General features: G+C 44.7%; 2 protein-coding genes across 4 annotated transcripts; one reads left to right on the top strand and one right to left on the bottom strand.

Moving 5' to 3' along the window:
* Positions 1 to 1,366: 1,366 nt before the first annotated feature.
* Positions 1,367 to 8,716, top strand: PPP1R14D (protein phosphatase 1 regulatory inhibitor subunit 14D). 2 transcript variants are annotated; one of them, XM_049825996.1, is made up of 4 exons: positions 1,367 to 1,888; positions 6,198 to 6,293; positions 6,506 to 6,538; positions 8,602 to 8,716. In XM_049825996.1, exons 1-4 carry the CDS (start codon positions 1,706 to 1,708, stop codon positions 8,668 to 8,670), a joined length of 381 nt encoding a protein of 126 aa, XP_049681953.1. In that variant the 5' UTR covers positions 1,367 to 1,705; the 3' UTR covers positions 8,671 to 8,716. The 2 variants fall into 2 exon arrangements, with proteins under 2 accessions (XP_049681953.1, XP_049681952.1); XM_049825995.1 differs by lacking the exon at positions 8,602 to 8,716 and having other exon boundaries at positions 1,368 to 1,888; positions 6,506 to 6,613.
* On the bottom strand, positions 6,664 to 25,479 carry ZFYVE19 (zinc finger FYVE-type containing 19). 2 transcript variants are annotated; one of them, XM_049825990.1, is made up of 12 exons: positions 25,216 to 25,479; positions 24,540 to 24,661; positions 22,664 to 22,717; positions 21,971 to 22,131; positions 20,581 to 20,726; positions 19,561 to 19,675; positions 18,785 to 18,994; positions 18,204 to 18,283; positions 17,384 to 17,494; positions 15,835 to 15,977; positions 14,092 to 14,428; positions 6,664 to 9,018 (listed from the first exon to the last, which is right to left on the bottom strand). In XM_049825990.1, exons 1-11 carry the CDS (start codon positions 25,267 to 25,269, stop codon positions 14,362 to 14,364), a joined length of 1,263 nt encoding a protein of 420 aa, XP_049681947.1. In that variant the 5' UTR covers positions 25,270 to 25,479; the 3' UTR covers positions 6,664 to 9,018; positions 14,092 to 14,361. The 2 variants fall into 2 exon arrangements, with proteins under 2 accessions (XP_049681947.1, XP_049681946.1); XM_049825989.1 differs by having other exon boundaries at positions 12,516 to 14,428.
* Positions 25,480 to 25,741: the final 262 nt, after the last annotated feature.

Genomic DNA, 25,741 nt, shown 5'->3' on the forward strand with positions numbered 1-25,741 from the left:
ATCAGTTTCAGGTATACTTTAATACTTCATCCCTCACTGTTGTGGAAGCAAGTTTCGGGATCAGCATTTTGTGGAGTTTTCCATCAGAAACGGCTTTTATTTTTTGCTCAAATTCAGGCTGAAAAGAAGGGCTGGAATGGCCTTGCCCATTTTTCTATCACCCTGTGTACAAGATGTCGCTGCCTGGCTGTACCATCATCCCTCTGGGCACACGAACGTGGCTTTGGCAGTGGGACTGGGTATGACTTCCAGAGGAGACCAGTCCCCCTGCAGACTGCCCCAGGCTGCCCAGCAGCAGCTATCGAGGGAGAAAGGTTGGTTGCTTTTCCTTTGGTTCCTCTAGCTCTTGGTCTCCAAACTGGAAGTACCTTGGCTGCCAGGAGCAGCAGAGAATTACTTGGTTTTTCCATGTAAATCATGAGACTGGGGTTGTTGGATCTACTTCATGATGGAGGGTCTCAGCTGGTTTGTCCGTTCGATAGGGCAGGTCCCTGGGCAGGTCACCGGAGGGCTCTGGGAACAGATGAATGAAGAGGTGTGATGCAGCATCTAGAGCGAATGCAGGTGTCCCAGTGCCCTGGCACACCTTAAACGCAGCCAGCCCGATTTCTGTTCCTCTGAACAGTGCTGCTCACGTGTATCCTTCTAAAATGGCATAGGGCAATAACGCTGCAGACCTTTAACCTGTCTTCTGGAAGAACGAGATTGTAAACCAAGCAATGATAGCATATAGTGCAATAGCAGTTTATGATGCTTCAGCAGGTAAACCTGTTTACCGTGAATACTCTTCTGTGGGAAGGAGATAGTGCTACATCCCTAGACAGGCCTTCCCCTGCAGGGTCATCACGTCCAATACTTCTTTTTAATAAAAGCACAGATATTTTGTTTTATCTCAGAAGCGCCTTACTCAAATGATCTCAAATTCAGGCCGCTGGGATTTCTACGGAAATTTTTGAGAAAGCTGGAATAAATTTACAGATTGTAGAACAATGTAAAAGGGGACTGCTGCGCCCAAGTTTGGCTTGTGGTGTCACTGACCTAGTGTTCCCACTCTTGCAAAATAGTGGATGTAGCCACATGACTCCAGACCATTTCTCCTTATCTGTGCTGGGTCCAGTGCTTTAGCTGGAAAATGCCAAATACACCATTTCAATGAGAGCTACGCCCTGTAGCTGCAGGCAAAGTAGTTTACAAAGGCTCATGGAGCTTGAACACAGCAGGATTCAATGCATTATGTATGGATCAGCCCTCTGGAATTGCACATGCACGCAAGTCAGACCCGTAGGAAAACAGTCATTTAAAACCTCCTTCTTCCCCACCTCTTGGAGCTGACTTGAGTTAAATATTAACAAACTTGGTTCATCAATTCCCTGGTTCGCTTGGCTTCTTTTAACAACAGATGTTATTACAACAACTCCTCTGCCGGCCTGCCTCCCCGCTCCTGTCAGCGAGGCCGATGGTGAAACCCAAGAATCGGCGGCTGTAACTCTGCCTGCAGAGCCTGGCTGCGGCCATCTGCTCTCCCCCACCTCTCCCCCTGGGACCACCAATGCTGCCCGCCTTTGGCATCTGGGAGCAGCCTGTGCTGTGAGCCACTGGTTGCTGCAGAGAGGCGTTGGTTAAAGGAGACGGAGAAAAGGAGCCAGGGAGCCCAGGGGAAGGTGAGTTCTGGCTGTCGGAGGAGGAGGAGGAGGAAGCAGCGAGCATGGCCAGCAACTCCAGTGCACTGCCCCGGGTGACTTTCCAGACGCCAGAGAAACCTGGGGAGGAATCATCACACAGGAAACTGGGCAAGTTAACCATCAAGTACAACCGCAAGGACCTACAGCGCTGGCTAGACCTGGAGGAATGGATCAACAGCCAGCTGCAGGAGCTGTACCAATGCCGGGTGAGTAGCTGGGGCAAACCAGCCCCTCGCTTATCAGGTGGACGGGACCGGAGGCCCTGTGTGCTGGGACAGAAGGTTGCTTGCTCTGCCTTACTGGAAATAGCTCCTCATCTTCAGTCTTCCTTGGGTACCTTACTGCCACTTGCTACAGCGCTCTCTCTGACTGGGGTGTCCGCAGTCAGAGAAGCTTGCACCGATGCAATCCGACCAGCATTAAACTGCCCAGTTTTGCGCCTGCTGGGGGGTGTAGCTATTGCTCAGCACGAGTAGCAGAACCTAGAGAGATATACGCACCCGGGATGCTTCTTGCTGCTGAGCTCCATGTGGCGAGTGGCTCTGCTGCCAGCAGTATCTACGCTAGCTGGGTTAGAGTTGGCAGTGTACCGTTGTTCGTTTCGGTCACGACAGTGTAGCTACAGCTGCTGTTTGAGTCAGATGCCCCAGATAATGCTGTGTCTGTAGCTGCAGAGTCTGCACATAGTACTGGTAGAAGGGGTAGAAAGAAAAAAAAAACACAAAACATGCTCAAATGTAGAGATCTTATGGCTTCATCGTCACAAATCCCCAGAGCTGTCTTTCTTGCCTGAGATTCCCTTTGCACCAGGAACAGTCCCTCCTAAATTCTTCTTGCCTATCTGAGAGCTGACCCACTAAGAAAGACGCAGGGTTGCCTAGGTCCAGTGCCCCAATGGTACCAGTCTTTACTTGAGCTGTTGCAGGGTATGTGACATTTTTTCTTCAGGGTGGTGTGACAAGTTCCAGCACTGGCTGGGTACACTGAAATTTTAACCTGGTAGTATCACTTCTATTTATATTTTGTGCTTAGATGGATGGCACTTACACAGTGAGCTTTCAGACGGGATAGTGCCTTTCCATGCTTGAGATAATTTCTTTGGAGTGTGGTACAAGAAAAGGTGAAAGGATTTCCCACATTGTACATCATGGTCTTAAACGCATTTAAAGATCTTGACTAGGGGTTTTGCTTTTATCTGTAGGGCAATGGCTGATGCAGTAAAAGAACATAGCTTTCTTGACTCACAACCCAGTACATCTTCAACAGAAGACATAGATGGGTTTAACAAATTGTGTAAAACAGCTTATTCACATCTGGGATAGGGCCAGACTAAACGAACTGTCAAGCCTTTCTGCCCTCTTTTCATATTTGCACCCCAGCACAGCGTTAAGCACAGGTTTGAGATACAAGGAAAAAAGAGCTGATGATTGCTTAAAATCTTCCTTCCACTCTGAACACCAGCAATTTCAAATTGCAATCAACAGTGGAAGTGGACATTTTAGAACAGCCCAGGAAAGGCGTTTTTTGTGCTACATGCCATGATGGTACAGAGAAGCTTTGCCTGCCCAGGCTGATTTTCTGGGCCTGAGAGCCATAGAACGGTATCAGCTCCATGGCTGAAGAGCTGAACTTCAGGAACTGCCTCTGAGGCTATCTTTATTACTGTTGTTGCTGTTGTTGTTTATTATTATTATCATCATCATCATAATTATTATCATCATTTTCTGTGTGACTGTTTCCTATTTGGTATTTGTGGGAACGTACCAGGTTCTCATGCCATGTTGGGAGGGAAAAATAGTTAATTTCTGGTTTAACTTATGGCATACGCAAAGAACATGCAGCAGAAAACAAACACAGAGAAAAAAGTCTTATCTTCTGTCGCAAATGCATGGGTCCTCTGAACATGAGTATATTACTGCTCCTGTTCTGTTAATTAACATTCTTAGACTTCCCAAACAATTTTATAGCTTGTTTAGTAAAAATGGTAAAGGATAAAAGATCATAATCTTTTCAAGACTTAATTGTGAATTTCCAGTTGTTTTCTATAGTTCATAAAATGATAGTAATAAATTCTCAGCTGTATCTGAACATATATGAAACATATATATATATATATATGAAACATTATATAGTGTACATAGGAGCAGATGTTATCTCTAGACATAGTCAGGCAAATCTAGCGTGACTGCGAAGTGCTAGAGTGGTGGTCCTGGTGACTGAAGGCAGTTCAAAAGAACAGAGGCAGCGACTGTGTCGCTTGCCAACCGTGCCACCGGCATTTAAGGGACTGTCCCTGGGGTTCGTAGCTCACTTCAGAGAGCCCTTAGCCTGAGCCTTGAGATTTGCTAGAGATAAGCAAGGAGAATGGCTGCTGCTTTGAGTAACAGAACATCTTGCCCTTTGGGGAATTATTGCAGTTTTAAAGAGAAGGTTTGGTTTGGGTTTTTTTTTAAATAGAGAAGAAGCACTTGGTACTACCAGTAACATGACCTGAGATGAGGTTCCCTGTGTCCTACTCTTACTTGCCCAAGTCTACAGACGTACGCTTGTAAAGACGTCAGAAAAACAAGTCAGGTTATGTTACCACTTCTGGTTTTCAGAGAATTAGGAGCTGTTTACTGTCACCAGAGTAGCTGCCCAAAGGGACTATTTTTTCCCCTACTACAAAATCCCAGCAGGCACAAGTGAGAAATCCAGCCATGCCCTTACGGGAACAGATTGCCAGTGGATTGCCTTTGCTAGCACCTCTCCAGCACAACAGGTTTCCCAACTTCCTGGTGTATTTGGGCCAACCTAAGAGATGTGCTACCAGGAACTGTGTAACATGATGCTATGCCAGGTCAGAGACTGTTAGTAGGGTACAACAGGGAATTACATAGGATCTTTTCAAATAAATACATGTGCCACAGTAAATTACTTTAGCATTACTGGAAACATTAGCAGGTGTCTAGCAGGTCCTCCTGCTCTCCTTTGTGCATTATGGCAAGACTATTTAGTTAGCCCTGCTAGTCTGGGCTTCCTTGGATCCATCGACTTCCATTACGTTGTCTCTTTGCCAGCTTCTTCCTTTGCTCCACCTGCCCTTGGCAGTGCAATGTTCCTCAGGGTCTTCCAGAAACCCGTGTGACAGAGACACGAAAAACAGCATTGCAGATTCAAATGCCAGCAAGGTTAATTCAAACATTGCCTCCTGATACAGGTAATCTGAAAGCTATGCTATTTACTGTCATGAGGCTTTCTGCAACAAAACAGTTCTGGTTTTCAAGATGATTCCCTGCACGTGGAAGCCAGAACACCGTCTGTACTAGGACCAGAAAGCCACAGGGAGTTCCTACCCTGTCTCACCCTCCTGGCCTATTTAGCTTCTTAGCCAGAGACAAAGTCATGCTGGATCAACACCTGTTGTCTAAACAGTCATATGAAATCTATTACTTTTAAGAAGAAATGCTGTGTGGGTCACTACAATGTATTTAACTCTGTTTTATTACTTATTGTCAAGTCAGCTGTGTAACAAAGCTAACAAAGGTTTTCTACTTCCTCTCTGGCTTGGTATCAGAGACTGTTCAGAACAAGTTTCTTTTTTTCCTGTAAGTATTGCCTTTATTGTTTAATGGTTTACATATACATCTATAAATGCTACCCAGCAATCAGGTACTGCACTGTTTACTCAGTATCCTGATTCTGCTGATTACTATGTTAAAGTATCACTAGTGTTGTGTTGTCAAAGATTCATTTTGCAAATACGTTGGAATCTACAGCCTGCTTTCCTTACAGTCTTGTAGAGACACGTGGAGCTAAAATGTGTCCGTGATCAAGTTTACAAATGTTTCCAGCTAACGCCGCCATGCATTACAAGATTATTACTCCAGTCACCAAAGCTTGGGGTCTCCCTTTCATTAAAGGAGACTATTATATCCCTCTCATGTCTGTTAGAGAAAGCTGGCAAAGTTTTGTTAGGCCTTTCAAAAGCGTAATTGTTTTTCTCTCCATTACTGTAAAAAGCCTTAGTATAAATACCGATTATGTGAATATATTTAGCCTAAAAGCCTAAAATCTCCTTGAATTAGTTGTGCCTCTCTGTGATTAAGCCTGCTGGATTTCCGTTTGATGAATGCTTGTGCACACTCTTCATAGATGAGGGTTGTCCCTGGCTGGCTTACATTGCATTGCAGTTGGCAACTGCAGTTGGATATTCTTGAAAGGATCTTCCCATGGTGGACAATGATCCCTGAGCAGTGGTACAAAGTGTGGAGGTGGGGAAAGATGAAGAATGTGTACATCAGGATGTGCAGCTGCAGCAGACACCACAGAGGGGCTGGAACCCATGCCCTCTTTGTAAGAATCTCCTTATTTTGAGACAATTTATATCTTGACCTCAACTTTGCAGCATGGTTTTATTGTAACTAGTTCCTTCTCAGCTGCTCAGTTTTTTACAGATGGCCTCTAGATGTCTTAGAAGTTTGAAGGTTTATTAACTGTGGTTTTTCGTTTGTTTTTTTTTTTTTTTTTTGTTAGCTAAGAGAGGAAACAGAGGCAGCAGCTCCTGAACCACAAATTGATCTTGAAGATCTCCTGGAGGTCCCTAATGAAGAACAGAAATTAAAACTACAGGTCAGATAGAGGGACTTGGTGACTTTAAGTTAGGGACTTTCTTCGTAAAGAAAAGTAGTGGTGTGTGGGGTACAGAGTATGTATATACAGTGTTGCATGACACTTGCCTCCGTCTTAGCCTGTCAAATGTAGTAAGACTATATACCCTTTTTGTAGGGAGGGGAGAATAGGTCAACTCGTAAAATACTAAAATGATTCTTCTTATTTTTTAGGAAATCCTCCATGAGTGTGCCAGCCCGACAGAGGTGAGTGAAGCACCATCAATGTCTGTGTTATACTGTGCTGTAAGAGTGTGTCTTTGTTGCTGCTTGGCTGAGTAGCCAAGATATCACTGTGCCTAATGTGATGCCGCAGATTTGTTTAATTCCTGATGGGAGGTGTTTGCCACTTTATTCTGCTGTGTTAGAAAAATACATGTAAATCTACATTGGTGATCTGAAGGAAGAGGAGCAGAGCAAATAAGGAATTACACTTTACAACCAAAGAAAGTTCTTTCCATGTTTTGGACATCCTAAGCTGACCAGGCTGAGTTACCATTTGGTTCTTAGTGTAGAAAAGCTATAGACAGTGATACAGCTCATGTAACCATCTTGCACACTGTTAACTAAATGCATTCATAGCTTAAACCACTCCAGTGTTTTGAGTGATAAGATTGTAGGATGGCCCTCAGATTGGATTGGGCAGATAATTGTTGAGCAGTGGCCATGCAAGTTAGTCTTACACGTGGGTTTTTTTCCCCATGTGAACTTTACAAGTACTGGTTTTGAGTTAGAGAGTTAAAGAAATCCCACAAGCTCTCACAATGTCCAAAGGAGTGGAGTCCAATACTTTGCAGTGTAGTGCATGCACCGCACAGCAATTGCCTTCACTGCACTGCATACCTGTGCAAAATGGAGTCCCCCATCACTGCTTCAGTCACATGCATTGCATGTGAACACTGTGCTTGGACATCATTCATCAGTCTCCACATCTTGTCGAGCCTATGTAGCTGTAAAGTGATGACCATGCAGAAAATGAGGTGGATGCACAACTATCACTGAAATTAAACTCTGCTGTAACAATCATTACAGATAGTCGCCTAGCAGGGATTCAGCAGACAAGGCTGGCAATAGGGAAATAGTTCTCAGAGTGTTTGAATTTCAGATCTTAGGCAAGAACCCTGCATTCCCAGAGAGATAACTGAAAAGAGGTTGCTCTACCGATTCACGAGCCGTGAAAGTGTCTTGAGGACAGCATGGTACTTGCTAACTACAGACAGATACTGCTGCCCCATTGGCAAGAACACGTACTTTCACCCTGGTGATCTTGAATCCAGTGCCCTTGAAAGATCACAGCAGTCTATCTGCAGAAAGCAGACAGAGGAAACAAACCGGTTTCCTGTGAAAGGACTGACTGAAAAGGTATGTGTGATCCTAGGCATTTCCTTCCAGAGCATGCTGTGACAGGCAACCCCTGATCACCCACCCAGGTGAGGAAGCTGGACTTCCACACAGCACAGATGGTAACAAGTTGCAATACTTCCAGTGACCTTGCCTAATTACAAGGACACGTAGCTATCTCTTTGGGTGAAGAAAGGCTGCACACTCCTTTATTGTGATGTTACTTGTCATGCAGAAGGTAAATTTTGCACTAGTCTCATTGCCTTCTGCTTGGAATAACCAGATGGTCCAGTTTAGTTCATAGTCCTTGGTGGTGTCAGCAAAGTAGTCAGGGTTTATCTCCATTAACTGCTCATCTATCTGCTCTGCTTGTCCTTAACCCCTGCTCCAGGTTATCATTAGTACTATGGGTGTTTTGCTCCACCTCTTCTCTGCCAGCCACTTCCTTGTAGAATTGGCACAGCTCCAAGATGGTTTGCAATCCACAACATGGAGCTTTACAGGTTCAACAAGAGGGATGACTTGCTTTGCCCTAGATTGGGAGGGCAGTAGAAGTAGGCAGGAGGTTATGGTGGCAACAGGAAGCAGTGGAACCTAACAGAGGACAACAGCATCCTGAGGTCATCTCAAGGTGGAAAAAGCAGGTAGCTGGGATGAAGAGGGGCAGGCTGGCTCCTGAGGAGAATGTAAACATGGCTGCTCCAGAGGGAGACAGGGGAAGGTAAGTAGAGGAGCTTTTAGGTCCTTCTCATCCATTGAAATGTCTCCTTTCCTAAGCTAAAAGATGGTTTTGCTCAATACATGTCAAAATTCTGGTTTCTGCTCAACATGAAGGTGAATGTGGCAATAATGCAAGTGCTATAGTATTCTTTGGGCTGGAGAGCACTGGAATTAACATGACATCCTCCTTCAACCAATTCTCGCTGTAGGACTTCATTACGGAGTTGCTTAGTCGATTGAAAGGTCTCCGGAGAGTCACCAATCCTCAGAAGAAATGACCTTGTTCACATGGAGCACCCAGCTTTGGTCACAAGAAAACGTGTATCTTCCCCACAAAAACCAGGATCAGCAACATCACTTCAGATTATGTTTAGGACTTACTGTTATTGAGAAACATCACTGAGTTTGTGAACTTTGTACCAGTGGTTTGAAGTCTCCTCTCCTTCCAGATCTATGCACACAGCAGGGAGCTAGACTGTATATCTTCCTGATTCTTAAAGGGCTTGTTAACCTGGGGAACAGGACAAGATGTCCTTCCTTTAGTTTCCTCTAGGAATTTCCATGCTGGCTGAGGAGCACTGAATACAGTTCTCAGGAGCTCATCAAGACTTCTTTCTTTCTGTTCACTGCAAGGAAAACAAGGCATTGGTTATCACTCATTCATCAACATGGAAAATCAGTTACTGTTAAGCTGCACCCTGTTTCAGTCTGGCTGGGACCCAGCTGTGATCTCCTGCTTGTTACTGCTGTACCTGACTCTACAGCATTGCACGTACTTTGTAAGTCTTATTAAGCCTCTGTTATTCATGAAGGTTGGACAGAAAATATACGGTAGCATGGAAGGAAAATGTTTGAGTACACCTGGTCTACTTAAGGGGAAGTTAGTGAAACAGCTGCTAAGGCTAATTGAAGAGAGATTGTTTTCCCTTTTTGTGGAATTTAGGACTTAATGATTTAGAAGCATCTTCTAAAGGAGCAAAGTCTGGGAATGTTTTTTCTCATAATTTAAAAAGATGTTGGAAAAATGCTTATTTTGTATATTAAACCAGAGAAAACCAGCTGTGCACTGCTTGCCTTTGTTCTCTTTTTAGACACTAAAGAAAATCTGAAGTGAAAAAATACCTGCTCCCAATTTCCCTGCAGGGACCATCTTTTGCAGACAGGTAGGTCTCACAAATGGGAAGTAGGACACATTGCCTTGCTGCGCAAACTCTTCTGGCTACAACTAACATGTGGCTGGAAAAATACAGAGGAAACTACATCCAGCCTCTAAGCAAGTCAGTAACTTGACACATGTGGCTAGGAAATAAGACAGCAAATGGAGGCTGATTGCTTAGGCAGAGCAGACTCTCACATTATGTCCTGCCCCTATGCTCTCATGCCTGCCACTCAAACACAAGAGATGAGTTGCTGAGTCACATGCAGAGGGCGGCCTATGTACCAGTATGTTCAAGGCTAGCTTTTGAGTACATGTTTTGTCGGACAGGAACAGAAGGGGCCAACTTTGGACCAAAAAGGACATGCAGGTTAGCTAACAAAGACAAACAAGAACTCTTGGGCTGGACCGGTAATATCTTAAATACATTAGTCTTTTCATCTTTATCAGTACCAGGGTGATGACTATTACCTTTTGCTTCCCTCCTGTTTTCTAGCAGAAGTGTCAGAGAACAAGCTGTGGGCTGTGCACATCTCAGAGGACAAAATCCAAGCTGCAGTTAACCGTGATGTAAGGGCTGGCTTCCCTTCACATGCTGTTCTTGTATGTGACAGCCTCCTGGAAGTTAGCAAGCCATGCAGCTCATACCTTGTCCTAAGGCTGCTCCAAGAGGCTCTAAGCCTCACCCACTAGGCTGGAGAAATGGTATTCCTTTATCAGGTCCATATATATCTGTGGTAGCTATAGGGACATGCCATTTCTTGATTAATAAGGGGATAATAGGACATGCCTGCCCTCCTGAAATCTCAACTTTGTAAGCAAAATAACAACAAAAAAATAAATCCAGAGCTGCACTGGTTGTAGATCTGGCATTGCTCATGGATTGACACCTGCTAAGACATATATCACAGCCCTTGAGAAAGGAGATATAAAGCATACTGACAAAGAGCTCTGAGCACTGTTAAAAACACAGACTAGGTTCAATCAGAAGTTCAGGTGGAAGATCTGTGTGGACAGGCCATGAGCTGTGTGTCCTGAACTAGAGCTGTAGTTAGCTGCAGCACAGTAGTGCATAGGAGTCCAGATTAACTATGTATCCTACCATGAGGGTTGATTTTATTCTGCTGAGCTGTGACAGCACAAAGACCTGAGATGGCTTTCCTCTGGCCCAAGAGATTTTCTCCACCCTGGGCATTGTTCTGTATTCCCTCAATATGGAGTGATGCAAAAAAAAAATTTTGGCTATGATTTAAGGCAGACATTGTTAGGAAAAAGCAGGTTCGTGAAAGTCTGCCTGACAGAAGTTGTCTTTGTGCTTATTCTGCAAGTAGCAGAAAAAGACTAAGCTGCAGCCCCTATGATGTGCAGTTTGTTCTGATGCATAAGGACATCACTACCACATGAGAGCGCTTCAAATGAGCACAGTGTGATCACGGGGAACAAAGCAAGACATGGCCAGTGCTAGATGATTTCTCAGCTCACTGGTGCAAAAGAAAAAGCAATGCAAGGCATTCAGAGCAACTTCTTTTTGTTTAGTTCTTAAAAGGAGTAAATAATATTTGCTTTTATTTACTTTTTGGCAGTTCTCAGCCTAGACCATAAGGATAGACTAAATTCAGGTTGGTTTTTGGGTTTTTTTTTTTGGTTGGTTTGGGGCTTTGGGGGTTTTTTTGGTTTGTTTGGATTTTTTTTTTTTTTTTTTTTTTTTTTACAAACAGCTTCCAGTTAACTTTGCTGTTTCACAGCACTATCACTAGCATAAGGCTGTAATATATATATATATATGTATATATATACTGTGTAAGAATGTTTCTTTAAAGGAACTTTGCCCTCTTGATTATACCAAGAAAACTCAGGAATAGATGAAAGTGCTTGTGCTTTTCTAACTGAAGGTTTATGAAGGTGTATAAAATAACCTTTAATGCAATTTTCCCTTAGTTACGATCAACACTTACATTGCCTTTAAAAATATTCTGGCTGCTACATTTGGACACATGATCATGTTACAGCATTTGAGGCAACATGCATGCTTGTGAACCACAGCAAATGCAAGTTAATGCAGTTTAACTAAGTTGAGACCTCTCTTGGTAAGCTAATCTGAGTTCAATGTTGTGTTACCATTATTTTGAATTCTTGTTGGGTTGGAAACTACATTTGATTGTTCACATACAAAACATTTTGAGAGGGAAAGAAAATCTTGTGCCTTCATGGCATGCTACAAAGACAGAAGCAAAGAAGCTGAATCTCTTTCTTGAAGATACCAAGCTTTCTTCAGTCCTATGACTGAAGTTGATCTGGCCTGTCAGGAACTGATTGTTTACCAGTATCTTTACTTGTTTACCAGCACCTTTTCAAAGACAAGGACAGGGAGTAAGCAACACAGCTATAAGTGCACTGCCCACTTAAAGGTCATACAGCATTCCTATTTCACAATAACAGATTCAGCTAGGTTTGCTTCCTGCAGACAGCTGATCTAGATATCCCTCTTACGTGGAGGTCACTGAGGCAACAGCTACAGTGGGAATGGCTTTCCAGGGGAAAGTGATTGGGCTGCCACTAAAATGGCCAGTTATATGCAGAAAGCTCAGCAGCCACAAAAATGTCCATTAGTGGTGCAGGGAAAGCATCAGTATGTGTGTATATGACTGAAGAGACTCTTCCACGTATGACTAAGTTCTATTTCAGGTATTGGGCTGGGTGCATTTCTGGATTCCTTGGGATGACCCCACAGAACCCAATCTGGGAAACTAAATAAACTGCTTCCGGCTGTAACTTGCTCCTTTTCCACTGATGTGAAGAGGGCAGGGCTTACAAGACACAGGCTGCCTAACTGCACAAGGAGTTCAAAGTTTGGCTGTGGCTGATGAAGCATTGTTGCAAGTAATGCACCAGCTCATACCAAGATATTAAAAAAACCAAACACAAACAACAACCAGCTGTAAAGCAAGAATTAAAATGTCTAGTAACTGCTTAGAAAGGACACAGGCTGAAGCCCAAAGGAATGGATCAGTCTTAGAAGAGATAGAAGAAGAGGTATTTGCATCTTCTCCTGTACATGTAAAACACAAAGGATTTAACCTAAGACAGAATTGGGCTGTCTTGCTCTCAGACTGATTATCCAGGTCAAACAGCAATGAAAAAGTGTCATTCCTACAATAACACAAAGCTAAAACAGCATTTTGTTTTCATTTTTAAGACTGCAAGCTCCTCAGAGCAGTAACTCTCTACTTAAATTTTGTGTAACACAGGGCTCATTGTGAGCTCTTGCACTGGAACAACTGAAGTAGTTTTCCTATCTACGTGTCCCAAAGAGACAGGCACTGGTGAAGCAAGGACTGCCAGGAGAAAGAAGATCCTCCACAGGAGTCAGGTTTTGCCACTCCACCCAACAAAGAAAGGGTTTTGATGGCACTGCCGGATACACTTGCAATTTTTAGTGTGTTAACCTGCAGTATTGCTACTCTATACTGTCTGATACAGGTTTCTGGTGAAGGGCCTGATCCAGTCCAGCATGTTAGCACAAACCCATCTTCAGCAGTAGTTTAATTTATTTGCCATGCTTTGACCAGGGGTGGCTGAGGTGCACTGTTTTTGTCAACTCACCTACACAGGCTGTGACTTTTAAGTCGAGAGGCAGGGCAGACAGCTGGGAGTGGCAGTGTCAAACCAGACAGGCAAGATTCACTGGAAACTCCCTGTCAAAGGCAAATCCTTGATTTTTTTGCCATTAGAATTTGTCAACCTTAGACAGCTCTCTTGGAAGTCACATTATAGTCCTGGGAAGAGCTCATCCTGATGGGATATTACAGCCAATTTAGGGCAAGTTTAGTCAGGTATTTGAAGCAATTCTGGGTGCTTTGGTCACTGGCAAGTGCCACTTGCATCTGGACCAACTCCAGGGAGGGATATGAGCATATTAAACTGAGCTTCTCTCATAACCAGATAAAAAGCATCACACAGGTAACACCTTTATCCTACCAGGCAACCAAATAATACAGAGCCAAACCCTGCTTTCAGACTAATACACAACTCTTCCAGACTAACACACTGCTCTTGCAGACCACATGGAACCTCAGCACAGCCACTGCAGATCACAATACTGTGCATCAGTAGCAGATTACCTTTACAAAGCATCTTTCATTTCAAGTACATGAGCAACACTGCCCATCACGGCAGAGTAGCCCCTGCACCTTTTTCAGCCACACCACAGAAACATTTCTGATGACTTTCATGATCCTTCATTTCTTTCCCTAAGCCACTTGCCACTAGGACTAACATACCATTACAAGAGGGCAACATTTTGTAAAGGGCTATCAGGCATTCTGAGGAGAGACTTTAACCGCAGGCCTCTGTAAATAGTTTTTATTATGCTTTGGAAGTTCTCATCACACAAGTGATCACAACATAGACAGTTTTCTTAGTGCAAAGTGCTTCGTTGCCTCTTGAATCAGTGTGTAAGCTGTTAGCAAAAGCAGGAAGTTACTTAGCAGCCAGTCAGTACTGCCTTAAACACACATCTTTACTGCTACCCATACTGCCTTACCGTCTGTATTTATAGACTCGTATCCACCTCCTCATATCATGTCCTCATTTATCCCCAAGCATGCACAGCAAACCCTGCACTGTGCTGGTTGTATCTGTGAGGACAAAGTCACACATCCTCCAAACCTCTCTCAGATTACAGCATATCCTTTAACTGTCCAAAACATCACCCATTTTGGCTGCAAATCCACTTGGACTCTTCCCATCTGACTGACTCCTCTCGTTTCCCATTCTCCATCTCCTTTTCTACCCATGAAGAGTGTGATCACTTCTACTTGCAAGGAAGCTGATAGCGGGAGGTGTGGTGATCCTTCAGGTCAAACTCATCATGGCCTTCCCTGAAAAGCAAACACAAAGTGCAGTCAGAAGTAAATACTCGGGCACAGAACTCACCCTTAGCCACTGCAGAAGATGTCTCCCAGCAGCCCTTAACTAGAAACCTATCCCGCGGGTTATCTGTGAGGACCTGACTGGCAGCCATATGGACTGACTACTTTAGATATTTGCTTGTAACAGAAACCTCTGAGGTACTTTGTGGAAAGTTCTGCTCATCCTTGCCTGCTGACAATAGGTGTCTCCTCTTTGAGAGATTCATGTAACTGGTGGCTCATTTGCAGCACCATGTCTGTGATTCCCAGGTGCATTAGCAACTCCTACGATAGCAGTCAAAATGACAGTCTACTGCACACAACTCCAAAAAATAACTGTTGTGGCTAAAATGCAGTGTATTGGCAACTGTCTTAACCATGCTCAGAAGCAGGCAGTGTTGAGTAAGACACAAGCTTGCATCTACAACATGCAACTGATACATTCACTCACCTGCCAGACTGCTGATTCTGCTTTTACTGATGTTTGCTGTCTGATACTTTTATCTGTTTGTTTTGTTTTTAATCATCTATCATTGCCAGTCATATGTCTTCTTACCATTTTCATGTGTTCTCCCCCCCAACTCCATTTCCATCCCTCTACAAAAACATTTGCAGGAAATGAGGGAATATACACAAAAGCATCTCTTACTATCCCAACCAGACTCTTAGCGTCCTGGTGTCTAAATGTCATCCAGCACTAACCTGAGAACACAGCCAGCTACCCAATACTTTTGAGGCATGAAAAAGAGAAGCCGCACAAGCTGTGAGGAATAGCTTTCTATTCAAAGGAATTAACCCTCCAAATCTGATACATGCAACTTTTTTGTCAAAAATAAAGCTACAGATGTTTAAGAACCAAGACTATAGTTGCTGCAAGGCCTGACTGAGGAAAAAAGGTTCACTCACACATATTTCAACAAATATTTTTTTATATGGTTTAAGACCGCAGAGTCTCAACCTAGGAAAAGCCACAGGAATTTTTACTATTTGATCTCTCCTCTTGTGGGAATCCAGTCCAGATCATCCATCAATGTCATTAATAAGCCATAGGAGTCACTGAACAATGGTCTCACTTATCCCATCCCACGCAATGCAGCACATCAGCTGCCCCAGAGAACACTCAGACAATGTGTCCAAACATGCACTGGAGCAGCACAGACAGAACATTTCTGTCTAGGACCAGTTTAGTCCCTGAAGCCTGCAATAACTACTGATCGTGCAAAGTACTTCCATAATGACTAGCATTCAGCTCAGATCTGTGTTCCTCAAATCTTCCCTCCTACTGCCTGCTTTTCTGCCCAATGGGAAGAACAAACTGAAGTAGCCAAGCTTACCTGTGACCCACCTCTCAGACCAAGAGGAATTGTGAGACTTACCGAAAACAGCGTTGGCAGTAGAGGTCCCCGTCACAGCCATGGCAGCGCAAAGTGGCATCTTCGTTGCAGATACAGCACCAGGGTAACTCATCCTCATCGCTGTCATCTGCCCTGGCAAGAGCAGTGGTGATGGGAATCTGGCTCTAATTCAGAAAGAAAACAGACACACAGAATTCAAACCCCAGCAGAGACAATACAGGGCTTTCACTGTAATGCATGATGGCCACAATGACATATCATATGTACTATAGTTCACTCTGTTGATTCTAAGTTTGTGAGATGAACTTGCTCAGAGCACAAGGATAGGCTCTATATGTATCTAGATTGTTAAATAAAAACCCAAGGTACTCCCTATCATTTGCTCATGAACCTATGTTGCTCGGAAGGTAAACAGGTATTCTCCCTCATTTAATGTCTACAGCAATATACACCAACATTGTCCATACGGCGTTAAGGGCATGAAGCCCAGATCTTCTGGCAGGCACCACAGCAACACCAAGTGATAGACAATCCCTGCTGCAAAAGCAAGCAATCAAGCAGTTTTGCTGAAAGCAGTTATGTGGGAAGGAAAAGCAGTGGGGAGTCGTTTTCTACCTATTGTAGAAAGAAAACTGGGGGTCAAAGGACATGATTTGCCAAAAGGCCCCTACTATTGATTTCTACCTGAGGTTGGGCCAAAAAGATCTTCTGAAATCACGATCTAAAATCTATCCACAAGGCCATCTATAATCTCCTTCGGTTTTACAGAGAACTGTTGTGGAACTGAACAGCCATACACACACTGCGACACAGTGCCTGGACACTGGCAAAGGCAGCTTCCTAACACAACAGCAGTAAGATGGCACTATCTTTTACATCAGTAATCCCAGAAGTGCAAGGTGGCATACCTATGAGATGGATGTTTTCAATAATGCTTACAATTAAATAATTTCTTCCACTGGGGACAGGCCTGTCAGGTGTCTGTGAGTCACAGGTCCATTTAATTCTTGTAATATACTTTAGAGAAGGTGTATGTATTTCCATAATAGGCTGGATTCCATTCTGAGCATAGGACATCTTGTTACTAATTCCTTCCTCTGACATTATATGAGAACACACAATCGATTACTATCTAGAGGTCCTATTCTGCGCATGCTGACAGCACTGGCAAACCTCCCACTTACCCTGATTCAAGCTGTATGGTACTAGACCATGGCCGCCTTGGTCTAATTATATTGGTGAGTCAAAAATCCCTTCTCTAATATCCATCTTGCAAGGTCTGTGCTAACTTCTCTGGGTTTAGAGGACACCATCCCATTCAGCAGAAAGCCAGCCTGAAAGGAATTGTATTCCAGGGAGCAATTCCTTTTAAAAGTACAAGGATGACTCACAGCTGCACTCAGGGCTGGTCAGCCTTGCAGGAGCCACCTCAGCTTGTCTGCTCTGGAGAAGCTGGTTGTTGGTTTTTTTCTGCATCAAGCTTAGGATAGAACAAACTTTTGCTGCAGAACTGTACTATCCTGAGACCCTGGAATATGTCACTCTAAGAGATCCTGACCAGCTCACTGACCTTTTGCTTCGCTTTCTTATGCAGGTTCTGTTGTGAGGCTCTTGCTTGCGTGGTCTGATCTGGAGGAATGTTGAATCCACTTGCTTCATCCAGGGCTGCTTCCTCTGCAAGCTGGTAACAACAGAAAGCAAGAAGCCTCTTGTTTCAAACACAGTTGGGAACCTCATTCTAGGCTCTAAACCTCCTGGCCTTCTCCTTGCTCTCATGCAGTAATGGGAGATGACAAGTCTAAATACATCTGGTGTTATCCAGACAGATGTGAGCTTGCTCTGCACTCTGAACACTGTGTGTACGTTGTGAACAGTCAGTGTAGCAGCAGAGACCTTCAGCTAACACTCTGCTTTGCAGTGCAGCTATCAGCAGACCCTCAACACCATGCTAATCACACACGTGTGGTCTGTAATCAGGCAGAAACTTAAGCACAGAAAGCTCATGTCTGCCTGCAAGACAATTCAGGGACACTTTAGAGAGAAAACTAGGCATAAGCTGTACTAAACATCACACATAGATCCATGTTCTAGCTGGGTGAGGGAAAAAATGAAACAAGAAGTAAGGAAGTACCAGCAGAGCGGGGTTGGAGATGTGCACCATAAAGAGACACTAAGCATGAATGAGAGACAGTGTGACAGACTAGAAGTAATGTTGTCAATCGCATGTAGCTCAATGGCCCATGGGAGCTAATATTGGAAAAGCACTAGGAGGGGAAGGAATTAAACTCTGTCCAGGAACAGAAACACATCCTTTGCACGCTCACCAGGTAACATACACACTGGGAATAATTGAGAGGAAGATAAACAAGGCCACCACTGCCACTTCTGACCTGTTTTAGCACTCTGCGGATGGCTTCCTCCTCAGCCACTTCCTCGTCACTGTCAGGCAGTTTATAGGTTTCCAGTGTAACTGCAGGAGCAAGAGACAGGAGATTATGTCCCACACCTGCCTCAAACCTCGTGCCCAGTTATGTGCCACAGACAAACCTTGGTGGTGTAAGCTGCTTTTGGCATTCTGGCTCTGGCACAGACAGATCCTCTTCAGATGGGGACTCCTCAAACAGGGCCTTACTGTTTGTTTTTAATATTTGGAAGAGGGAAGAAAAAAAATCCCCACCAAAATCAGAGCTTTGCTTTTAAAAGCTTTGTTAACCTCACCAGAGCATGCTAGAATTACCTCAAAGAAGGGTGCAAGACAAAGCAGTCTGACCTTACAGCTCTGGCCTTTACCCTGAACTAAGATCTTTCATATTGATTTCATGATGAACCAACCTGTACTTTACAGACAGAACCAAATGTCGGTCTGTTTCTTGCAGAACAGAGGAATTAAATGGATAAACACCTCTCAGAAAAGAAACTGTCACAAGAACGTGGTTCCTCTCTTGGCACTGTATTTTTGTCTGCTACCCACCTTTCTCTGGGTCCTCGCCTCTGAGTGCTGCCAGTCTCTTCGCAACTTGTAGGATCTTTTCCTGCCTAGTGTTCTCTTCCCGCAGCTCAGCAGCAGCTTCTGCCAGAAGTTTATTCTTCTCTTCCTCCCGCTGTTTTGGGTCCAGATTTTCAAGACAAACAAAATCTTCACTTTCCCGATTGAGATCATTCAAACTTTGGCTACTAACAGCTGCAAACAGACAGACAGAACGTGCTGGTGATTCAGCAGCAATGTCCTTTGGCACAGACAACACAACTAAAGCAATGGTATGAGAGCAGCTCGCTGCTCTCCATTAATCTGGGTAATAATGGAAGAAGGCATGCCGCAGTAGGATCTGCACTGTACATGAAGAGAAGAAAGCAAACTAATTTGTGGTTTACAGTGAGATTACAGAGAAAGCACCGCAGCTAGGAGGATAATGGTATCCCAGATTCCGATGTTTTGTAACTGAGCACAGGTGTGTTAGGAGTTAGCAACAGCTCCTCCCCAGGGAAGGGTCACCTTAGAGAAACAGAGAGGAGCAATCTGAATACAACAACCCTGAGAAGAAGGAACTGTCTCCCAAGCAAAGACAATGAGACCCAGTATGGAGTCAGATGGTTGTTCTTGGTCAATCTGGGAGTCATAAGGGGGAGATAAGGACAAACCAGACACCCAGCTCACTTGTAACCTAGATAGGGAGGCACATATTCCATTCTCACTATAGCACATACATTATTAGACAGAATCAGGTCTTTGGAAGCCAAAATAGATACCTTGAGGCTGGACTCTTGGTCTATAATGCTCATCAATGGCAACTTCCTCAGACAGCTGAGTTAACAGGTCATCTGTCTGCTGGACCAGACTTCTGGTATCAGGAGGTTGGTGTACCTAAGAAAAAAGAAGAGCATGGGAAAAGGCAAACGAGAGGAAAGTGGGATACTCAATCAAAGGAAAAGTTTGGTAACTAAGATCACCCTAGGTGAAAGCAGCATAAAAAGATGCATCCACTGATCTTGAGATTCTCAGCTCACAGTTATCTGGTGTAAGACTTTCAGGGCTTCATTCTAAGAGGTGCTGAATGTGCACAACTCTAAAAGCAGTCAAGCCAACAAGGCAAAGTGCTGCTGAATGTATAGGAGTACATGCTGCTGGGTCCCAACCCCAGCTATGCCGCTACCTCCAATGTAGATAAAGTGCCATCCTAAACAGTGCCAGCCAGCAGCCCCACTAAGGCCTGTGATAACAGTTGAGTGTGCGGCGCTGCTGAAAAAGGAGCATGAGGAAATGATTTCTCAGAGACAAGATCATTTATATAGGCTTTGAAGGCATATATCCTACTCATTCCTCTGCAGTCTCAGACTAACTACTGTGTGCTTCCATTTCTGGAATAATTAACAGGATTTTTGCCCAGCTGGAATGCAGTAACAACTACAAGATACAATTAGAAGGCAGGGCTGATAAGCCCCAAACACAGACAAACAGCTCTGAAAAAATATCAGACCACTTAGGTATACAAATGGGTTAAGAGGAAAAAATTTAACATCTATTGCTAAAAATAAACACATGAACTACATTTGACATAAAGGAACATACTGCATTCAAACTGAAGCAGTGAACTGGTAAAGGCTGGCCATTTGCTTCTGAAGCAATGACACAAAGAGCAAATAAAGATTTCTAAAGGGAGCCACCTGAACACAAAAAAGCTGAAGAAGGGAGAATGGCTAACATGCTGGGACACCAGTTACTGTGTCAGGTCAGAATACATTATTGGCTAAAGAGCCAAGGGAGCTTACAGGTCTGGGAGCCTGGGAAGGAGGATCTCTCCCCTGAAGGACAGCCAACCGGTCCTCCATTTCCTGTGTGGATGGAACAGGTCCCCAGCAGTCCTCCTTCAGGGCAGCCAGCCTAGCTTCAATCTCAGCCTGAGTAGGGATGGATTCTGCAATTCAAAATAATGCAAGGGAGGAGATTACTCTATTACTGAAAACAAAAGGCTTCATGGTTTTTTTTCTTTCTTAAAATTGTATTTCTTTCTGGAATCAGACTCTGAACACCCGAGCAAAAACCTCCCTCGGCCCCTGACATGAAAGGGGGGTCATACTGCAGTGACTTGGAGACTACCCTAACACTAAATGCTATCCTTTTTTTCCGAGTCCTTGCCTCCTTCACAGTTTATCTCCTAGCCGTGAGTATTAGGGTAATGTCATTTGGCAATCAGCTGACTCGGGATACTAGGGATAGGCAGAGAAACAAGTGTCATTTAGACAGTATAGTCCATTGCTCCCACAGCTCTTAACGTAATCCTAGGCGTATCAGACTGAAACCCTCCCTCCCCCAGCACATAATAGGATGAGAGGAAATGGCCTCAAGTTGTGCCAGGGAAGGTTTAGATTGGATATTAGGAAAAATTTCTTCACCAAAATGGTTATCAAGTATTGGAACAGGCTGCCCTAGGAAGTGGTTGCATCACCATCCCTGGAGGTATTTAAAACACATGTAGATGTGGCACTTAGGGACATGGTTTCGTGGTGGACTTGGCAGTGTTAGGTTTACAGTAGGATCTGATGATCTTAAAGGTCTTTTCCAACTTAAATGATTCTACAATAATCAGGTAACCACTCTGCAGTGTGTTCTTTCCCTTTTAGAGACCACATACCATTTTTTAAATAGTTTATTCTCCCACAAGGCTATCCTAGAACCTGACAGCTGTGGACTGGGATGAAAGTCCTTTTTCTCCTCTGTGAGGCAAGGCTGGCCAAAAAATAATCTCACAGTGACTGGCACTGCTGTTGCCCAGCACAATGACCCACAGGAAACCTTCTGCAAAACAGTTTGGCCAAAGACCCTCATTTCATTCTGCTCCTATTGGGCTTGACACAGCCTTTGATCCCCAAAAATGGAAAATGAGAAAACGGTTTTACAGGGAAGATACTGCCCCAAAACTGAGAAGTAGTTTCAAGGGAAACCCCAATAAGTAAAAAGAAACTAGAACATTAATCTAAAATAATTGTAGAATGTGGCCATTGTGGCAGCAGGACATGGATGCTTTGCCCAATGTTAACCCTTCAATTCCCTAAAAAGGCAGGCTCTGAAAGCCCAGCACTTCCCTCTCCCTCAAGGTTCCATGTTTCCCAAGCAGCAGTGTTCCCACCCAAAATATCTCCAGTATCCTCCAAAACTCACTCGGTTTCCTTTCCTCCCTGAGCCTCTCCAGTCTCTCTGCAATAGCTCTATCCTCTTTTGAGAGCCCCCGGTATCTGGAGCCTGCTTGACCTGGGGGTTTTGCAGCTGCCTTCTGTTGTTCTTTCAGCTGGTTTTGCTTAGCTTCAAAGGCTGCTACACGCCTGTGACAAGGATGGAAAAAAAACATGACAATTGAGAACAGGGGTTTAAACCCTGAGATATGAAAATATCCCCTGTGAACCCAACAGGCTATTTGAAGAGCATCAGTGTAGAACAGAACAGAAACCACTCCCTCCTGTACCAGAGTCTCCCATATTGGCACAATGAGGTACTCCCAAGCGTAACAAAATCCTTAGCTCACAGCAGCAGCACACCTGGCACCATTTCCAAGGAGACATGGAACATTTCACCACCAGGTTCCTGTTTCCAAGCCAACCCCCATCAGTCACAGATAAAGATAGGCAGGTGGCTCTTCAGGAGTCTATTTAAAAGAGCACACAACCCAGCCCCCCAAACAAACAAAGGAAAAACCCAAACAACAAAACAAAAGCGCCACCCTTAATCTAACTCTGAACAAGCAAACACCCATATCACAACCCCCACTTTTGTGGGTCTCTATAGGGTAAGAGGAGAGAGGGCCTGGAAGGCTACTCTGCAGCAGAAACAACCGTCCGATTGGCAAGTGCAACTCACTTTTTGTAGTTTTCTGGTGGTGACCATTTTGCTGAACTGCTTTGAGATCCCTCTCTGGAAGACAAAAATAACGATTTCTCTGAACTCGGGATACTGGCAATGCTTCAATCATCTAGTCTCTCAACTCAGGAGGAATCAGCATACGTTCCTCAACCTCCTGGTACAGCCCCTTTCATAACCTCATTAATATGGACAGCGATCAGCTTATGGAAGGGATTAAAATAATATAGCTGCCTGGGACAGCAGGGGACTTCATTTCTAGTCCTTTGGTCCAGTTCTTTTGCATCTGGAAAAATATGATTTAATGTGGTCACCAGCGATCCAAAGGAGGTGGGGCTGAAATACCCTTGCCTCCCACAGCCTGCACCTCCCAGTTCAGAGAGCAAGTAGAGAGTAATTAAGTAAGACTCCCAGTGTAATTAGCTTCCATGCAGCAGAATACTCTGAAAGGAGCTGTGGCATGCAACAAACACACAATTATATAATGCACAAGCTAAACAAAACGTTATAAAAATTATTATATAACCAACAGTATCATAATGACATCTTCTAGCACACTTGAACGCTGCACACCACAAACACATCTTGTGTAACTATCTTCTACTTTGCTATATTCGGGTTGAGCTGCTAAACTACACACTTACGTAAGGTAGTTAGCATGTTTTATTCATTCTTAGAAGTCACAGCTACAAAGACATCTGTGCTGTGCTAAGGCCTGTATAGTAAGGAATGAATGCAACATTGTTGGACCACTTTCCAGTTCTAAGGTTTCAGTTCTGAAAGCTATTTGCATGAAGAACAATACATGCAGCTTACAGAGCTGCAGCCTACGTGTATTATCTACCTGCTATCCAGTCAGGGATGATTTTTTTCTGCTGTAACTCTACAGTGCTGATATTAAACAGATGAGAAAAAAAGGAAAAAAAGAAATGTGGAGAAAGGCTGCCCTGTTTTCTTAATGGCTTTGAATTTGTAAAAGGCAATCAGAAAATTTCAAAATGGAAAGACCAAATACTGTATTTTCACCATCAATAGCTCACAGTGTTTTCATGAGCCAGTGCTTCTGAAATTAAGACCTCTGCTAACAAAAGCCTCTTCTCTTCTAGACACCTGCTGAACCAGAAAATTCCCCATTTTCTGGTGAAAATTCCTTGCTACAGGAGAGAAGTGGGGATGAGAGGTAAGAGAAATGCAAGAGAAGGAAGAGGACACAGAAGAATTGGTTGAGAGAGTGGTGTACACTTGCGCTTGTCTTTTTCATGTGTATAACCCATACTCTTACTGAATTACGGTTTTTTGTTTTTAACAGGCAATCTACAGTTTATGTTTGCAAATTTTTTTTTTCTTTTAAAAGCAAACCGATTTTATGCTACAAAATTTTAAGTCTTCAGGCTACACATAGCAGAGACCCCTCAACAATGAGGATTTGTGTCACTGTTTGTTCACTGAGTTAGTAACACTTCGAATATCTTACTGTCAGGCTGTTCAACTACTACACATCTGAAAAGACTGGCAGTGCTTTCAAAGGGCTGTAGATTTCTGGGCAAAACCACAGTGGGGCTTAACCTGGTCTTGTCTAGCTAAGATAGCCACAGGCATTCAGTGTCCATCCATAAAGATTTAAACCTGGTTCTTTCAGACTACCCTGTCATCACACAGAACAGCCTCACAAATCCTGACTTCCATCTTTGGACTGCACAGCTCATGTAACAGCAGTTCAGTAATGGCCTGGCTTGAAGCTCCAGGGTACACGCAGTGTGCATGCACAAGTGCAAAGCAAAGCTCTCACGCAGAAATCTGCAACACAACATTGGGATGCAAAATGAAGACACAAAGCAGGACACTGTCTTCGGGTGAAGAAACACTCCCATCTTACCCAGTTAGTTTTCCATGACACTGCTTGCACACCTTCTGCTGAGTGCTTCCACAGCGGGGGACAACAGCACTGAAGCTCAGGCAGCCCGAGCAGAACGACCGTCCGCAGTTCTTGCATCCACACTGCGGAGATACAAGAGAGGGGCAGGGCAGGGCTTCATCACCTAGTCACCACAGACACCCCACTGCTCTAGCTGGCTGTACACAGGAACAACGCCTATGCCAAGGTGCACTAAAAAGAACGCTGGGGTTACACTGATTTTCTAAGAGAACTGTACCATTAGCTGCTGCTGAAGATACGGAGACTCTCAAGAGCCTTTGAGCACCAGCACATAACTCCTGCTGGAAGCAGAGACACCATTTCACCCCATGGTATAATAAAGTGTGCGTGTGTGTGAATTCTCAGTGACAATGACCGACTATTGGGTTAGAGGAATGACATCCAATGACTTTTTTTTCCCTTTTTTTTTTGCAGTAATCGCACACATTTAAAGACACATTGAAACTAGGCACCACGAGAGATCAGTAAGCGAGGACAACAACGCTACGATGCTGGCCGGGAAGCGTGCCTCGGCGCCGGGCCAGGAGATCCCCCGGTTCCCCTCTCAGGCCCTCGCACTTCGGGGCAGGCACCCGCGGCACCAGCCGGTCCTGACCCCCGCCTCAGCCACACTTGCCTCTTTCTTGAAGACAGAGAACTTGGACGCACACCCATAGCACCGGCTATCCATGGCGCTACCGGAGGCGAGGCCGCCGACCGGGCCCAGCCCGGCGCTCAGGCACCGCGCTGCGCCCCCGCTATGCAAAGCTGCATAATTTCCTCCTCCCCCCCCAGGTCCTTTAACTGCCGCAGACCCAAAACGCAGCAGCGAGCCGGGGCTATCTGTAACGGAGATGCCGAGACACCGCCCGCCCTCCCGCCCCTCACACACCGGGCCGGCGCGGCGCGACACCACACCCCCCCCCCCCCCTCCGCCCCGGCGCACGGCCCGACGGGAGTTGTAGTCCTTCAAGCCACCATCCCCGCCTCCAGCCGCTAGGCGGCTCTCCGCGGATAAACTACACCGCCCAGGGCTCCGCCTGCCGAGAGCCGCCTGTCACTGCTCGGGACCTGAAAACATCCGGTTCTGCCGCGCGATGCATTGTGGTACCTGTAGTCTTGTGCCGACGTCCCTCCCTGCCGGTAGGGAGGCGCGCAGCGCT

Source organism: Accipiter gentilis, chromosome 22 (genome assembly GCF_929443795.1).
Source record: "Accipiter gentilis chromosome 22, bAccGen1.1, whole genome shotgun sequence".
Taxonomy (NCBI): Eukaryota; Metazoa; Chordata; class Aves; order Accipitriformes; family Accipitridae; genus Astur; species Astur gentilis.

Bases quoted from the DNA above. Each gene is read 5' to 3' on its own strand.
- PPP1R14D (XM_049825995.1), top strand. From the start codon at position 1,706: ATGGCCAGCAACTCCAGTGCACTGCCCCGGGTGACTTTCCAGACGCCA. The intron at 1,889-6,197 runs GTGAGTAGCTGG...TTTTTTTGTTAG, and splicing joins AGGAGCTGTACCAATGCCGG to CTAAGAGAGGAAACAGAGGC. The intron at 6,294-6,505 runs GTCAGATAGAGG...CTTATTTTTTAG, and splicing joins AACAGAAATTAAAACTACAG to GAAATCCTCCATGAGTGTGC.
- ZFYVE19 (XM_049825990.1), bottom strand. From the start codon at position 25,269: ATGGATAGCCGGTGCTATGGGTGTGCGTCCAAGTTCTCTGTCTTCAAG. The intron at 22,132-22,663 runs GTGAGTTGCACT...TCCTTGTCACAG, and splicing joins CCACCAGAAAACTACAAAAA to GCGTGTAGCAGCCTTTGAAG. The intron at 18,284-18,784 runs GTGGGTAGCAGA...TTGCTCCTGCAG, and splicing joins AGGCGAGGACCCAGAGAAAG to TTACACTGGAAACCTATAAA.